The 17,539-nt window shown below is 36.4% G+C and overlaps 1 protein-coding gene across 1 annotated transcript in view; it reads right to left on the bottom strand.

Moving 5' to 3' along the window:
* Positions 1 to 525: 525 nt before the first annotated feature.
* The window catches only part of LOC125177717, a 29,505-nt gene continuing 12,491 nt past the window's right edge, over positions 526 to 17,539 (bottom strand). The window contains exons 2-3 of the mRNA XM_047879996.1: positions 911 to 1,131; positions 526 to 734 (exon numbers count right to left, since the gene is read on the bottom strand). Of these exons, the coding sequence (XP_047735952.1) occupies positions 526 to 734; positions 911 to 1,131 (430 nt within the window). The remainder of the gene's footprint in view (positions 735 to 910; positions 1,132 to 17,539) is intronic.

Below are 17,539 nucleotides of genomic sequence, written 5' to 3'. Positions count from 1 at the left end.
TGTCATTTTCCCAGACTCACAAACAGCCGTGTCATTCCCCCAGACGCACAAACTGCAGTGTCATTCCCTCAGACGCACAAATCCCTCAACTTGGCCGTCCCCCAGACTCACAAACGATCACTAAATTAAAAAAAATATATTATGTCAATACCGATTCAAACAATTTAAATGTATAACTATTCGTTGTATGACGATACGATGTATAATTAAACGATGTATAATTATAAGATGCATAACGAATGGTACTCTATTTTCCCCCGCGGGGGTCGGGGGGCTACGCACCTCTTGCCAGGGGGGGCGAGGGAGGTGATGGTGAGGGCCACGGCCCCCCAGGTCTACAGGTTCTTACATGCACCTGCAGGTTCTTACATGCACCTGTAGTTTCTTACATGCACCTGCAGGTTCTTACATAAACCTGGAGGTTCTTACATGCAACTACAGGTTATTACATGCACCTGCAGGTTATTACATGCACCTGCAGGTTCTTACATGCACCTGCAGGTTCTTACATGCAGCTACAGGTGCTTACCCGCTGTCGTGCAGCGGCAGGAGGAGGTCGTCGTAAGGCCCGTATTTGTCGTTGGAGCGGAGCGCCATCCAGACCTCCACGCCCTCCGCCGCCGCTACAAGCGCCCCCCACGGCGCCCCTCTCAGGGCCGCGGCATCCGTGGCAATCACCACACACGATGGCTTAGCGTGATTTAGCATAGCAGCCACTGCGGCAACATGGCGACCTGCGGGCAACCACAACGTAACCACCAAAGTCAAAAAAGGCAAAAAAATCATCTGTTTTAATTTGGTCAGAACTTTGTTAAGCTTTCACCCGCGACAATCAGCGTTAGTCGGCGTCTGACAAACACAGCTGCCGCAGCATCAGCGCATCCGCCCCCACACCAAACACGTCACCCACCGATCATGACGTTCCATTTTTCGTACTCCGGCGTCAGGGCGGCGAGCTCGGCTACTATCTCCGCGTGGTCGGGACGGCAGCGCGCGACGCAGCTCTTCACCTCGTCGCCGTTGAGGCAGGCATCCCTAAACGCCTTCTTCAGCTGCGGCCACCGCCGCGTGAGGTGGCTGGGGCTGTCCCTGCTTAGCGCTGGCACCACGTACAGCAGCACCTCCCGCAGCCTGGGGGATTACAAGTGGGTGGGGATTCATTGGGGGAGCCAAGCCTGTACGTCATCTGCAGCATGCGAAATGTTTTGGTTTCTTGCTTGGATAATGTTAAATACAATTTTATGTAAAAGGGTAAGTACAATATTAGGCAGGAGGGCATATACAATAGTAATTAGGAGGGCAAATACATTAGTATGTAGGAGGGTATATACAATAATAAGTAAAAGGGTGAAGTTTTTAGTAATAATGAGATTAAATACAACAGTAATTAGGTGTGCAAATGCATTAGTAAGTAGGAGGGTAAAAACAATAGTAAGTAAGAGGGTGAATACAGTGGTAAAAAGGAGGTAAATACGATAGTAAGTGGGAGAGCAAATACAGTAGTAAGTAGGAGGGTAATAACAATAGTAAGTTGTGTGTAAATACAATAGTAAGTATGAGTGTACATATAATAATAAGTATGTGGGTAAATAAAATTGGAAGTAAGAGATTTAATACCATGGTTAGCAAAGAGGTAAGTACATTATTAAGTAGGGGGGAAATACAATGGTAGGTGAAAGTTAAGTGCAATAGTAAGTAGGGAGGTAATTACAATATTGAGTAGGAGGATATATATAATGATAAGTGAGAGGGTAAATACAGTAATAAGTAGAAGGGTAAAGAAAATAGTAATTAGGAGGGTAAGCACTTTAGTGTGGCAGGGTAAATACAATGATAAGTAAGAGGCGAATGCACTAGTAAGTACAATAGTAAGTACAATAGTAAGTATGAAGACAAATACAATAATAACCCAGTCAATCAGGTCTTGATCGATCGACGAAGATTAATGTGGTTCGATCAAGAATATTGATGCAAATTCCTGCTCGATCGACGAAGGCAAAACCCAATTTGGAGTCGATAAGTAGGGGGGCAATGTCGCGAGGCGCAGCACCGATTAAAGAGGAGCATTCTATGCCGATTCTGTGAAAATCTTCAAAGTTTCTGCTCCCGATAATTGTTGTGTTGTGTAATTGTTGTGTCAAATAATCTGCATCGAATGATGTTGAATCTACAGTAGCTGAAGCCGAATCTGCATTAATCTATGTCGAATTATCATTGATCTACGTCGAATCTATATTAATCGTTGCCGAATCTCCATAAATCGATTGCTAAATATTAGCAGTTTTTACACTCTACTGTACGAATATAATAAATTTTCTATAACTGAACGAAAGTTGAAATAAAATCAGATCAATGTAAAACAATTTACTTTTATAAAATTCACATTACATACGACGCAGAAATCAAATCCACGCGTGTGCAAGAAACATACTGTACACGTTGTCATGAATCCATAAATTATTAACCTGTATCAGTCTTCTGAATACAATTCAACAGGTTAATCATGGTTGTTACTCAAAGCAGTTATTCGTTGAAAAAGTTGAAACATAGAAGCAAACTATGACATGAGATGAAGTAGACAAAAAAAGGAAATAATAATAGGTTTTATCGAAAAATAGGTTTTTGCAGCCGTAAAAATTTAACACCGATAATAACTCTGACCGTGAAAACATATGGCTCGTGTTTGTAATACACTTTGATTTGATTTTGGACTCAAAGTATGACATGAAGGATCGAGTTTCAAACTTTATCACAATGAAATTGATATTGAACTTCATCAACTCATCAACAAACTTCATCAACTCATCAACAAACTTTATAAACCCATCGACAAGCTTCATCAACACAAACTTTATTAACTCATCAGGGAGACGTCAAGCAAACTTGAGAAATGAAAATGTTACGATTGCGTCATACAATTCCGATCATTAAAGAAATGCTTGTAAAATGTACCACTAAAAAATAGTGACAAGTGTCAAATTCTATCTGATCAACTTATTTCCTTCAATTCAATATCAAATTTGCTCCTAAGTAATCAATCACAGTTTATTTGTCACATATGAAATTTATTTACACAGCAGGAGCGAGTAGGTATGATGTATCACAAATTAAAATAAGGTTCTTATCTAACTAGGGCCGTATGGCTAAATTATATTTTAATCTCAATCATCATAATCTTGATATTGAATAACTTTCCAGGCACTTTTCAATTAAACTAAAGAGTGAGAAGAGTTTTCTTAATATTAACCAATATCATTTTTTAGGATTTTCTAGTCTTCACCGAAAGCATTTAATGTGTATCAAGAATGAATTGTTGTGTTGGCAAGGTTCAATTTCGACGCACTGACCAGTCCCACTTCATTACATTATTTTTTGATGAAGTGAGCTGAATGTCGGAACCCAATTTCAAGATTGTAGGACGGAAGGACTGCGTGACACTTTGGTTGACCCAGCTGTAGCAAGTGCAGTGAGCTCACCGGTGGGCGGCAATCACACCCGCTATACAGAAGACTGTAACGCGGTAGCAGTTATATAATTCACAGCTTCCACACCAAGGAAAGATGAACCAGTATAGGGAACAGATGCTGCAGGAGCATCATACCGCCATTTTCTCCCACAGTCCCAAATCATGCGCACCATGGGATATGGTTTGAATGTGGCTCATGAAGCTCCCAAGCCCCATTGTTGTTTCTGGCACCGGTGTCACGCTAGCAGGGGTGGAGGCTCTGGTGGTGGCCGAGGGAAAGGTACCGGAAGAGGAGGGAGACGGGCGAAGGCAGAAAGGGTGGCCAGGAACGCCGCCGCCTCTTCGGGACTGTCCCACAATGAGGAGACGCTGAGGGACGTGGGAAGGAGGGTCAGGTAAAGCCGTGCTGGACGGACTGGAGGGGGTCCCCGCTTTTCGGGCAGGCGCTGCTGGGGGAGCGTCCGACCCTTAATTAAGGTGTAGTACTCCAGCGAACTACAGTATCCCGAGCGGAGCTGGGATAGCGCAGTGAGGTGGGGGGCGAGGAAGCGAGGCCTCTTCTGATGCAATCGGTGGTGGGGCAGCACAGTCGAGGATCTGGCGCGTGATTGTCCGGTAGGTGGCGATGAGGTCCTCCTTGGATAAACCTCAGTTGATCCCAGCCAGGGCTTTTAGGATACGTAGAGAGCCCACCGCTTTAGTGGCTGTAGCTCTGACATGTGGTGAAAACATGTAGTGAGTATCCGAGGTGCGCCTAGAATTTTGGGAGTTTTATCTGGACTCTCTAGAGTCTAGAGGGATACTGCCGTTGCAGATAGTGGCGGAAGGGGGTGAGCGGGATTGGTGGGAGTCTGTGGTGATGAACGTTACGGATGACTTGCACGGTGCTACTGCCAGTTTCTTGGAGGCAGACCAGTCGGAGGCGCCCCGAAGAAGCCCAGCGAGGTCAGCCTCCGCAGCGTCAAGAATCGAGGAAGACACGAAGATCGTGAGGTCGTCCACGTGTGAGTCCAGGAACTGACTGCTGGACATATGAGGAAGATGGGGCGGTAGGATGAACCCTGGCTAACAGGTATACCGGCCAAGCCTATCAGTCATCTTCAACGTTGCGCCCTCACCTGAAAATATTTTTAAATGGTCAAATCACTTTACAGGTCACTATTAAAGCTATTGTAAGCAAGGTGCATGACTGAATTTCAGCTGAAAACTTTACTGGGATCGCTGTGAATTATGAATGATGCAAAACCATTCTTTTTGCTAGACGAGCTCATGCCAATTTATGGTAAAGTCACTCCTGTTTACGGCATCTTTGAAATAGCTGATATACTCATTGGAGCTGTGCAGCTTCACCTAACGACAATTAGACCTTACTAACAAATGTCAGCAAGTCTGCTACGACTAGGTGATTATTGAAAGGAGCGTTGAATATTGGTTAGACATATTTTTAATAATATAATGGTAAGGATAAATACAATTTATTAATTGATCATGTGATGCACAGATTACATTGAACATCAAATTCACAATCAACTTACTGCTTGTCAAGGTATTTCCTTGGTCCGGCTGCTCCCGAAGGAGTGAAAGTCGAGACAGGTAGGACCAATAGCTGAACAGCTCAATCCATCATCAGCGTTGAGGTCTCAACCGTCTCAACTCGAGGTCTCAACCGTCTCAACTCGAGGTCTCAACCGTCTCAACTCGCAAAAACAGCTGTAATAACTAGTAGCAGATCAGATGCTTTTTTTTTTGGGGGCGGGGGGAATGATAGTATAGGTCATGCATTTAGCTACCGTGAAGCAATTCATGTTCCTTAGGAACATTGTAACTTTTTATTGCTGTTGCCCAAATGAAAAATGTGTTCTTCACGACACCTCAAAAATTGGATTTTAGTCTTGAGTGATTGATCTGTAATGGAGTCCAGTAAATGAAATCATGAGAAAAGTCAGGTGGTGAAACACTTCATGAGGTTTATAGCTATTTGATGATCACTTGGGATGATGTAACTTTATACAGGAAGAAAAATAAGGTTATTGGTCTCAACTTCTAAAGAAACTTGATATGATTAGATATATTTAGAGTTTAAAGGCCAGATTAGGATTTGAGGTCTGTCAATTCCTGTTCACACCAATTTGGGATTTCTGGTAACCTGCAAAAAACTTTTTTTATAAAATAATGGAATTAGGTGCCACGTGTAAGAAGTTATAGAATCATTATATTAAGCTATATATAATTGTCAGTATCGATAATTGTTGAATCTGAAATCCTACTGTTTGTATCTGCCAAAATTGTAACTGAATTCAAATTGAAATGGCATATCCATTTGATCCTTGACTTAATTATTTCCATCATTTCAGTAATCAAACAATCATGTGCCTCAGTGATCAACAAAAATAAGATTATATTAACCCATAATTTACCTTGTAATGAAGAAAAAATCCATGCAACAGTTACATTATCAAGTTTGGTACAATATCTACAAGACAGCAACAGAGTAGCTGATAAGAAATTTAGACTCATATCTCTGAAAATGATTCGCAGCTCAAAAATTCTTCTTAGTGCCTTGAAGTGAAGTTATGATTATTTCAACATCAATCCTGCTGGATCACTCAGTTAATCAAGAAATATCAGCTATTTTATGAAAAAAAAATCAATTTCAGTCAATAGTTTGCAATATAAAATTTGTTAGTGTTCAAATAATAGTCCTCTAAAATCTAAATTCTAGACTGCGAATAATAGCAATAAACACAAATCTTCAATCCACTGTTCTTGATAAGAATGCAAAAATTATCCATACCTGCACCCATGAGTGGCAGTATGACATGCAAATTTATATCAAGTCACTAGGTATAGAATGGTGATATGTTGGCAGTCAATAGAGTCGATGTATGCTGCATAATTTTTTGAGATGATTTACAAGTAAAAATTACTTAAAATCTCTGCTTGTTATATCAACATGATAATCCCTTTCCCAACACTTCAACTCTGTTGCATGCTAGCTTCCACGAAAATTAATTAAAGTCAAAAATAAATTAAAAATTGAATGATCTTGAATTATTTTTATTGAGACAAATATTTCACATCCATTTACCAATTGCAGTGCATATATAGATTTTTAAACTCAATTGATGATATAAAAACTAAAATTTCAAGTTGAAAAAGTCAGACAATCAAAATAAGTTACCAGAAGTTCATTCCACATCACTGACCTGACTTGAGTCCAGTAGGTTCAATTCAATTTTGAAAAGAGTTGCTCAGAGATGAAAGTGTTTGATTCTCCTGTGAATAAGTTTCTAAAATTACAAGACTTGGTGACAGTCAAAACTTGTCATCTATAGTTATATAATTATAAAAAAGCCTTGAAAATTTTTTTTAAGGTTCTGAAAATGAATCACAGGTCAAAATTTCTTCCTGAGTGTCTGGAATTGAAATGATGGCTTCAACATCAATTCAGCTTGATTACTTGGTTTATCAAAAATATCAGTTATTTTATGAGGAAAATTTATAGTCTTTGTTAATAATTTGCAATATGACATTTGTTTCTGTATAGTGTTATTATAGTACTCCTCTAAATTCTAGACTGAGAGCAATACCAATAGGCTAAACACAGAGTTTCAATCCGCAGTTATTGACAAGAATGCAAAACTTGTCTATACCTGTTTCCACAAGTGGCAGTATGACATGGAAAAGTAAGAAATCAATCAAATTATATTAATACTTGAAGTTCATTCCAACCCACTGACCTGATAAGAGTCCAGTAGGTAGGTTCAATTTTAATTTTGAAAAGAGCTGGTCAAAAATGAAAGTTTTTTTTTACTGTGAGCAAGTCTCTTAAATTAAAAGACTTGGTGACAGTCAAAACTTAACCTATTTTTCAACACTGACATCACTATGCTATACTAGTTGTAGCTGCTGAAGAAAACTTGAACATTTAGTTGAGAAAAATTGGTTTTCAACAAGTGGAAAGGGTGTTGTGGACGGAGAAGTAAGTACATAAATAAATTATGAAAATAATTATCAATTTACATCATTCCACCTTAAACCGTGATGCAGGAGTAGCCAGCCATCCATCCACGGTAATGACAGAGGTTAGAATTCCTCCCTACTCCCTAGACTCACCGACAGGCTACAGCCTGGGGCCTGCACACAAAACCAGTGAAGCTGCTGCGCGCAAAACATGCTCCGAAAAAAATATACGAAAACCAAACAAAACTGGTCAGAAATAAAATGGAATGTAAGTCGAACAAGAACATTTCAAAGCTTTTTGAAACGTTAAACAAGTTTTATTAACTTGGCTGACTTGGCATGCAGCTATTCGATTTGAATGTCACTATAGAACCGACTCATTGACAGCAATGATCGATACAACACAGCAATGGCTAACAACCGACAGACATGATTGCCAACCGACATGACCAAGTTGACATTTCACTAATGTTTATTTAAGGCATAGAAATAGTTTTTTCCAACTAATCGGACGATGGAATTTTACGTTGTATTTATTTTAGTAGTAAACACTTTCACAGCAGGCTGCACTATTATTAAACGAAAACTAACGACAACAGGCGCCTCAGAAAAGGTGGTGAAATCTGTGAGATGTTGCTACACGCAAGACGAAGATTGTAATTTTCGTTCTAAAGCTCGAGCAAAACGATATCGAGCTAAACGATTTGCATTTATAATTTTCTCGTTTACATGAAGTCATTTGAGTTTATGATAGAGAACTGATATTTCATCCGATATATAAATCGTCTTGAATTATTTAATGAAAACATAATTTTAACGTGATTTAGAAACGGGATAGCGGCCAATAGCAAACGACAACATAACATTTAGGAACTTGATAAAACTGTAGAAGTAAAGTGAATGAGAATGATTGGAGGACCACGAATTTTTTTTAAACTGTGTCATTAAGGATAAAAAAATAAAATCACTTAATATGTGTTTACACAATGATGAACACCTTTAATCATAAATTAAGGTGTATATCAAATTCTGATTCATTGTTCTATTAGATTGAATAGCCAACCGACCAATTCGCGCATTAATTTTTTGGTTTGCTCTGAGAAGTTGCCTACACTGACATACTTCGATCTGCAACGATAAACCCAAAGTCGATAGTTCGTTGTGCATCTGTATAGACTGATTAGGGAAATTCGACTTCCAAATCTCCGAGTGGTCGGATATGCATCGTATCTACAGTAACCCACACTATTCCGACATCGTTACCCATATTGGCGATTGACTGGGAAGTAGGTGGGTAAATACAAAAGTAATTAAGAGTGCAAATACATTAGTAAGTAGGAGCGTAAATACAATAGCAGGTAAAAGGGCAAATACATTAATAATTAAGAGGTTAAATACAATGGTAAGAAGAAGGGTATGTACAATAGTAAGTAAGAGGGTAAATACAGTGGTATATAGGGGGGTAAGTAAAATAGTAAGCAGAATGGTAAATACAATAGTAAGTACGAGGGTAAAAAAATAGTTAGTAGAAGGGTATATATAATAGTAAGTGGAAGGTCAAATGCATTTGTAAGTAAGAGGGTGAATACAATTGTTAAAAGGAGATTAAATACAATACTAATTTAAAGGGCAAATAATTTAGTAAGTATTAGGGTGAATACTATAATAAGTAAGAAAGCGAATACTTTATTAAGTAAGAGCTTAATTACAGTAGTAAGTAGGAGAGGCAAATACACTAGTAAGTAGGAGGGTAAATGCAATAGTAATTAGGAGAGCAAATGCATTAGTAGGTAGGAGGGAAATTTAATAGTAAGCAATAGGGCGAGTACATTAGTGAGGAGAAGGGTAAATATAAGGTTGAATAGAAGAGTAAGTACGATTGCAAGTAGGAGGGTAAGTACAATAGTAGGTAGAATGTAAATACGACAGTAAGTAGAAGGGTAAATAAAAATGTCGTTAGGAGGGTAAATACAGTGTTTAGAAGAGATAAGTACAACAGTAAGTACATACAATGGTAAGTAAAAGGTAAGTACAATAGTAAGTATAAAGGTGATTACCACAGTATGAAGGAGGGTAATTACAATAGTAATTGGGAGGAAAAATGCATTAGTAAGTAGGAGGGAAATACAATGAAAAGAAGAAGGGTGTATACAATAGTAAGTAGGATGTTAAATATAATAGTAAGTAGGAGGGCAAATACAATAGTATTGCGAGTTTATATACAATAGTAAGTAGGAGCGCAAATGCATTAGTAAGTAGCCGCGTAAAGACAATAGTAGTAAGAGGGTAATAAAATTAGTAAGTAGGAGTTTATATACAATGGTAAGTAGAAAGGTAAGACAATGATAAGTAGGCGGGCAGGTACAATAGTAAGTAGAACGGTAAATACAATAGTGTGTAGGAGGGTAAATACAATGGCAAGTAAAGATCTACGTACAATGGTAAGTAGGAGGGTAGACACAATATTTAGTAGAAGGGTTAATACAACAGCTAATAAGAGGGCGAATTCATTAGTAAGTTGGAGGGTAAATACCTGGTCAGAAAAAGCGTAACTACAATAGTAAGTAGGTGAGTTTATACAATATTAAGTAGGAAGGTAAATGCAATAGTAATTCGGAGGGCAAATACATTAGAAAGTAGGAAGGTAAATGCAATAATAGGTAATTGTGCGAATATATTACTAAGTAGGAGGTTAAATACAATGGTAAGTAGTAGGACAGATACAATAGTAATAGTACAATAGTAATTAGGAGTGCATATATATTAGTAAGGACGGGGTAAATACAATAGTAGATAAGAGGGTGAATGCATTTGTAAGTAGGAGGGTAAAAACCATGGAAAGTAGAAGTCTAAGTACAATAGTAAGTAGGAGGGTAAATACAATGGAAAGTTGTAGTCTAAGTACTGTAATAAGTAGGAGGGTAAATAAAATGATAAGTAGGATGGTAAGTACAATAGTAAGTTGAATGGTAAATATAATAGTAAGTAGCAGGGTAAATAAAATAGTAAGAGGAAGGGTAAAGTCAATGGTAAGTTAGGAGGAAATTACTATGGTAATAGGAGGGTGAATACAATTGAAAGTTGGAGGTGAAATACAGCAGTAAGTAGGATTGCAAATACAATAGTGATTAAAGGAGCAAATACATTAGTAAGTAGGAGGGTAAATGCAACAGTAAGTAGAAGGGCAAATACAATAATAAGTATGAAGGTTAATAAAATAGTAGGTAGGAGGAAGTAAATAATAACAAGTATGAGGACGAATAATTTTGTAAAAAGGAGAGTAAATACAATAGTATGTAGGAGGGTATATACAATAGTAAGTAAGGGGTTAAATACATTGTTAGGTAGAAGAGTAGGTACAATAGTTAGTAGGAAGGTAAATACAATTATAACTAAAATGATAAGTACAACAGTAAGTAGGAGGGTAAATACATCTGTAAGAGGGCGATTACATTAGTAAGTAGGTGGGTAAATACGATAGTAAGTTGGAGGGTAAATACATTAGTAAGTAGAGTGTATATACAATTGAAAGTAATTGGGGCATATATACCAATAAATAAGAATTAAGAGGGTAAATACAATAATAATTAGCCAAGAAAATACAATAGTAAGTAGGAGGGCAAATACAATAACAAGTAAAAGAGTAAATACAATAGTAAGTAGGAGGGGAAATAAAATAGTAAGTAGGAGATCAAAAACATTGGTAAATAGAAGGGTAAGTACAATAGTTAGTAGGTAGGTAAATACAATGATAAGTAGAAGGGTAAGTACTATAGTAGGTAGGAAGGTAAATGCAATAGTGGGTAGGAGGGTAAATGCAATGGTAAGTAGGAGGGTAAGTGCAATAGTATGTAGAATGGTATAGAAAGTAGGAGGGTGAATAAAAAGTAAGTAGGATGTTAAAATCAATGGTAGTAAAGAGGTACGTACAATTATAAGTAGGAGGGTTAATACAATAGTTAGTAGAAGGGTAAATACAACAGCAGGTAAGAGGGCAAAAACATTGGTAGGTAGGAGGGTGAATACAATTGTTAGTAGGAGGGTTTAGGCAATATTAATTAGGAGGACATATACATTATTAAGTAGGAGGGTAAATACAATAGTGAGTAGGAAGGCAAATAAAATAGAAAGTAGGAGGGAATATACTATAGTATTTAGGAGAGCAAATACATTAGTAAGTCTGAGGGTAAATACAATATAATGTAATGGGTCGAGTACACTAGCAAGTAGGAGGGCAAATACAATAGTAGTAGGAGGGTAAATACAATAGTAGGTAGTAGGGTGAATAAATTTGTAATTAGGACGGTAAATACAACGGTACGTAGAACCGTAAGTACAATAGCAAGTAGGAGGGTAAATACAATGCAAAGTAGGAGGATAAATACAATGTTAAGTGGGAGGGAGTGTACAATAGTAAGTAGAATGTATAAACAATAGTAAGTAGGAGGATAAATACAGTGTTTAGTAGAGGTACGTATAATATTAAGTATATACAATGCTGAGTAAAAGGTAAGTAAAACAGTAAGTAGGAGGTTAATTAAAATAGCAAGAAGAAGGGTGATTACAATTGTAAGTAGGAGGGTAAATAAACTATTAAGTAAGAGGACGAATACATTAATTAGTAGGAGGGTAAATACAATAGTAAGTAGGAGGGTAAATATAATAGTAAGAAAGAAAGCGAATATATTAGAAAATAGGAGGTTATATACAAAGGTGTGTAGAAGAGAAAGTACAATAGGAAGTAGGTGGGAAAATACAATGGTAAGAAGATTTTTAAGCACAATAAAGGTATATAAGGTATATACAATAGTAAGTAGGAATGTAAACACAATAGTAATTAGGAAGCCAGGTACATTAGTAAGTAGGATCGCAAATACAATAGTAAGTAAGAGACGAATATATTAGTAAATAGGAGGGTAAAGACAATAGTATGTAGGAGGGCAAATAAAATGGTAAGTAGATGGTAAATACGATAGTAATCAGGAGAGCAAATGCATTAGGAGAGCAACTTTAATAAACAGGAGGTTAAATACAATAGTAAGTAGGAGGGTAAGTATAATAGTAGGTATAATGTAAATACAATTGTAAGTAGGAGGGTAAATAAAATAATAAGTAGGAGAGTATATAAAATGTTATATAATGGGGTAAGTACAATAGTAAGTAGGAGGGAAAATACATTGGTAAATGGGGAGTTGAATACAATTGTAAGAAGGAGGCTAAATACAATAGTAAGTAATAGTATAGATATAGTAAATAATAATAGTAGTAATAGTAATTAGGAGCCCAAATATATTGTAAGTAGGAGGGTAAATAAAATAGTAAGCAGGAGAATATATACAATGTTTTATAATGGGGTAACTACAATTGTAAGTAGGATGGTGAATCTATTAGAAAGTAGGAGGGAAAATACATTGGTAAATAGGAAGGTGAATACAATTGTAAGAAGGAGGCTAAATACTATAGTAAGTATTAGTATATATATATAGTAAATAATAATAGTAGTAATAGTAATTAGGAGCGCAAATATATTGTAAGTAGGAGGGTAAATAAAATATTCAGTAATAGGGCGGGTACATTAGTAAGTAGGGAGGTAAATACAATAATAAGTAATAGGGTCAAAGTGATAGTAAATAGGAGGTTATTTACAAAAGTAATTAGGAGCGAAAATACATTGGTATGTAGGGAGATAAATACAATAGTAAGTAAGAGAGCGAATACATTAGTAGCTAGGAGCGTAAATACAATAATTAGCAGGAGGGAAAATACAATGTCAACAAGAAGGGTAAACATAATAGTGAGTAGGAGGGCAAATACAGTCGGGAGTAAGAGGGTAAAGACTATGGTAAAAAGGAAGGTAAGTACAATAGTGAGTGGAATGTAAATACAATAGAAAGTAGGAGGGTAAATAAAATTGTAGGTAGTAGGATAAATACAATGGTTAGTAGAGGTAATAGAGGTTGCCCACCTAATAGTAATTAGGAGAGCGATTACATTAGTAAGTAGGAAGGTAGATACAATATTAAAGTAGGAGGGAAAATACAATGGTAAGAAGTATGATAAGTACAATAGTAATTAGGAGGGGTAAATACATTAGTAAGTAGGACAGTAAATAAAATAGTAAGTGGGAGGATAAATTCATTGGTAAGTAAAGGGGTAATTACAATAGTAAGGAGGGTAAATACAATGAAAAGTAGGAGGATAAATACAATTTTGTGTGGGAGGGCAAATACAATGGTAAGTAGGATGGTGAATACAATGGTAATTAGGGAGGCAAATACATCAGTAAGTAGGAGGATGAATGCAATATTAAGTAGGAAGAAAAATACAATAGAAAGTAGTAGGGTAAACGCAATAGTTACTAGGCGGGCACCTACAATAGTAAGTGGGAGGGAGAATACCATAGTAATTAGGAGTGCAGGTACATTTATAAGTAGGAGGTTAAATACAATAGTAAGTAAGAGGACAAATATATTAGTAAGTAAGAGGATAAATGCATTAGTAATGAGGAGGGTAAATACATTGGTATGTAGAAGTGTGAATGCAATTGTAAATACACTGAAACAAATCGGTGTGTTAGTTGCAGACATCTCAACTGGCTAAAACGCTCAATGTATCTTAACGAATCATTCCGAAACGTTGTTCGCCGTTTTCTCAACAGTTGTCTCTAGTTTTCGCTCAGCCACAAATTTGAATTATTATGCTTTTGTGATATAACTCACGTAAAAACACATCCACAATTAAGCTCTATAGTTTTCACTTTCATCATTGGTGTCAGTTTTCCCGCGCATTCAGCGGCTGGCTCCTAGAGCGAAAGATGAGAGGGAATCTGTTGTTTACGTAAACTTAGTGTCATACGTAACGTTGGCAAGTTTATGAATAATTTGCATAGGTTTTTGTATTGTGTGAAAAATTAGCCCCGAATCTTGAATTTATCAATATAGGTATACTGCATTTTCAGGGTAAAATTATACTGTATTTCGACATTGTTTTTCGTCGCAATATCAACTTTATAATAGTGATTATATAACTAGTTGAAGATATCATGCAATAGTGATTAAACTTACACGTACGACATTCACATGCTTTATAATTTTCATCGTTGGTGTTTTATTGCCTCGAATACAGAGGCGGTTTTGAAGTCATATTGGTTATGAAACATACCGCAGTTCGATTACAGTCTGGTGAGCGATTACTGGTGAGCCAGGTGAAAGATCATCGACAGGTAATTCAAATTTATTCATTATTTCTAATAGTATATGTAAAAAGTGTGCCAAAAGATTAACCTTGAGCTTATTATATCATAGACTTGCTTTTAGCAAAATAAATTGCATAACAATTCTACCTATTATTCGAATTCGAATTTAATATTCAAATTCGAATGTGCGAGGAATGCTTAAAAACCAACACCTTGTACAACGCCGATCGTTTTTCATGCTACCAGTAATGCAACCCGGCGATAGCACGCGACCTGCAAGTTGTGATGGCAGATGATAGAGATTCTAAACTTTCCACAAGTTTAATATTGTTCCTTCTCAATAGAATAACAGAAATAATTGATATCTAGAAAATGTAGGCACATGAGTGCCTTTTCAGTCATGTTGTAGAAAGTTAGGTCAAACAGCTTATTTTCATTTACAATGCATGCGCGATGCGTGGTCAAGTGGACTAAGGATTTGGAACAGGATTTGCTTAAGAATCCTGTTACGGTCGGCTATGGTTCTTCCAGCGGAGAATCGGAGGTAAGTGAATTTATAGGGTTGCAAATAATATGCCTATATCTAATAATGCAGCTAATTGGAATAATATGCTCAAGTAGTATAGATAAGGGGTATACCGTCACACTTTGCATAAACAGCTTAAATCATAGGTTACCACAATCTTACCTCGAATCTTACCGAACAAAATTAACCAATTACCCCCCGATTAAAACCTCCTTCAATATTATTACGAACACAAAAATTCCCCGAATCTTACCCAACAAAATTACCCAATTACCCCCGAATCATGAGTTAACGACCATTTACCCCGATTGAGCACTCTTTAACTGAGAACTCTGGACTTAACCTAGAACGGTTACCTGAAAAATACTTCTGTGGAATATATAATTGATTAAAATTTTTGAAATGCTTCCCAGAACCGGGGTGCTCATCTTTATTAATCAACACAAAACTATAAGGTACTTTATACGTTTCATTACACTGTTCTTGACACTCCGCAAAGGGCATATCACAAGCAATGTAATCACGATAAATATTTTTCATATCGTTGAATGGTAACTCGAATAGAATTAATAAATTAGAATTTGTTCTAATGGTTTGTCTTGGTAGTATTTGGTAGTTTTGGGATAAGTAAATTGAACTACAGTTATTATGTCTTCCACGGGTGTAAAAAATATCAGCAGGATTTTGATTCTTTTCCGTTGCAATATCATCAAAAATCAATAAATTCTTCATCCCTGAATCTATATCACTGGGATCAGGCACAGTAGCAGTATTCTCAAAATATTCGATAGCACATTTTTGTTGACGTTTTTTAGGTAGGTTTTCGAGATATTAATCAATATTACCATTGCCGTTAGAAAATAAATCAATGATTTCCGCTTCAATAGCAATGACGTTTTTCCACAGTTCGATCTTCCAATTATGAGACACCTCAAACTTGGAGAAGGAAATACAAAATGGTTCTTCTGTTTATTTTTACTATCGTCTTTCCACCTATCGTCTTTTCTTCTTACAGGCTGTCTGGAATGACAATAGCGTGTAAATGAACTACCATCTACTAAGTATAATTTATTTCCATCATAAATCACTCTATGTTTTCATATATTTTTAAAGGTTTCATCACACTTGATTAGATGTAAAGACTTTTCTAAGCCAAACCGTAAATACATTAAGTAGAGTGAATTTTTAATCTTTTGTCTATCAATTATCTCATATTGCGCATTAGCTTCCATTTTAATTAACCAAGATTACAAATGCATTTGATGAATTTATAAAGTAAAAACTTAGTATGTTTCTCATTTAGCTGGAAATCAGTTTGAAGGTCCATTCCTCATTGACACTCAATTTTTCTGAGTCGTTCAAACAATTGATCTTGAACTTTTCTCAATTCTGCAAGTTCGTTCTTATTTGATGCAATATTTCTTTCAGCATCATCAACAAACGTTTTACTTTCAACCTGAATCTCCTCCAGTATTGATAACTTGTCATTTAGAGACACCAAATTTTCCATCTGTTTTTTTTCAATTTTTCTCGAATTGTTTTTACTTCATCATCGAGGGTTTCCAACTTCGAATTCACTTCTATTAGTTCGATAGTGACTTTTCCATCATCAGTTTCCACGATTGATTTTACTGCAGGCAATTCTTTCTCGAGATAGTTTATATGCACCATAACACCCTGCCTGACTACATCTAATTTTGTATTGATCATATCTGAATCCTTTACATGAACATCTGCGACTTTAACGACCTCGTCATCTACATAACTCTTGCATGCAGCATCCTTATCCTCAATTGGATAAGAGATATTTGCAAGTCTCCGATTATTCAGATCAAAATTTTTATCAGCGTCAAGATATTGAAAGCCAATACCTGGAGGACCTCTTAGATGTGATATGGGTGTGCTATTAATTCCTACTCCAAATATATTAACATCAGTCATTTTAATATAGTAAAACTTATAACGCCTACAGACTTTCCCGAACTCGGGAGGCTATAAGATTATTTATACGATCAGTTAATATTTTGTTCAGCTCAATGTTTCTGTCAGTTTCATTTTGTAGCATCAATTTAAGCTGATTAATTTCATTCTGATTTGATATAATATCTCTAAAAAACTCATGAAATATGTTTTTAATATCCTTCATATCATTAATAATATCTTCCATTTTTGTATGCAAAACTGACCCAGCTCGTAACTCCATGACTTGTTCTGTTATGCTGTTCAATTTTACATCATTAATTGAAGCTAAATTTAACTCCAAGCTTTTGAATTTCTAATCAACTTCAGTAAAAGATATTTTTCCATCAATTTGTAACTCAAGGTTTTGAATCCGCAATTCTGCAGTTTTAAGCTTTTCATTTACTAAATCTTCAAACGCCAAATGTAC

Source organism: Hyalella azteca, unplaced genomic scaffold (assembly GCF_000764305.2).
Source record: "Hyalella azteca isolate HAZT.00-mixed unplaced genomic scaffold, Hazt_2.0.2 contig4375, whole genome shotgun sequence".
NCBI lineage: Eukaryota > Metazoa > Arthropoda > Malacostraca > Amphipoda > Hyalellidae > Hyalella > Hyalella azteca.
Note: the sequence above shows the minus strand (reverse complement) of the source record. Positions and strands in the feature narration are given on the sequence as shown.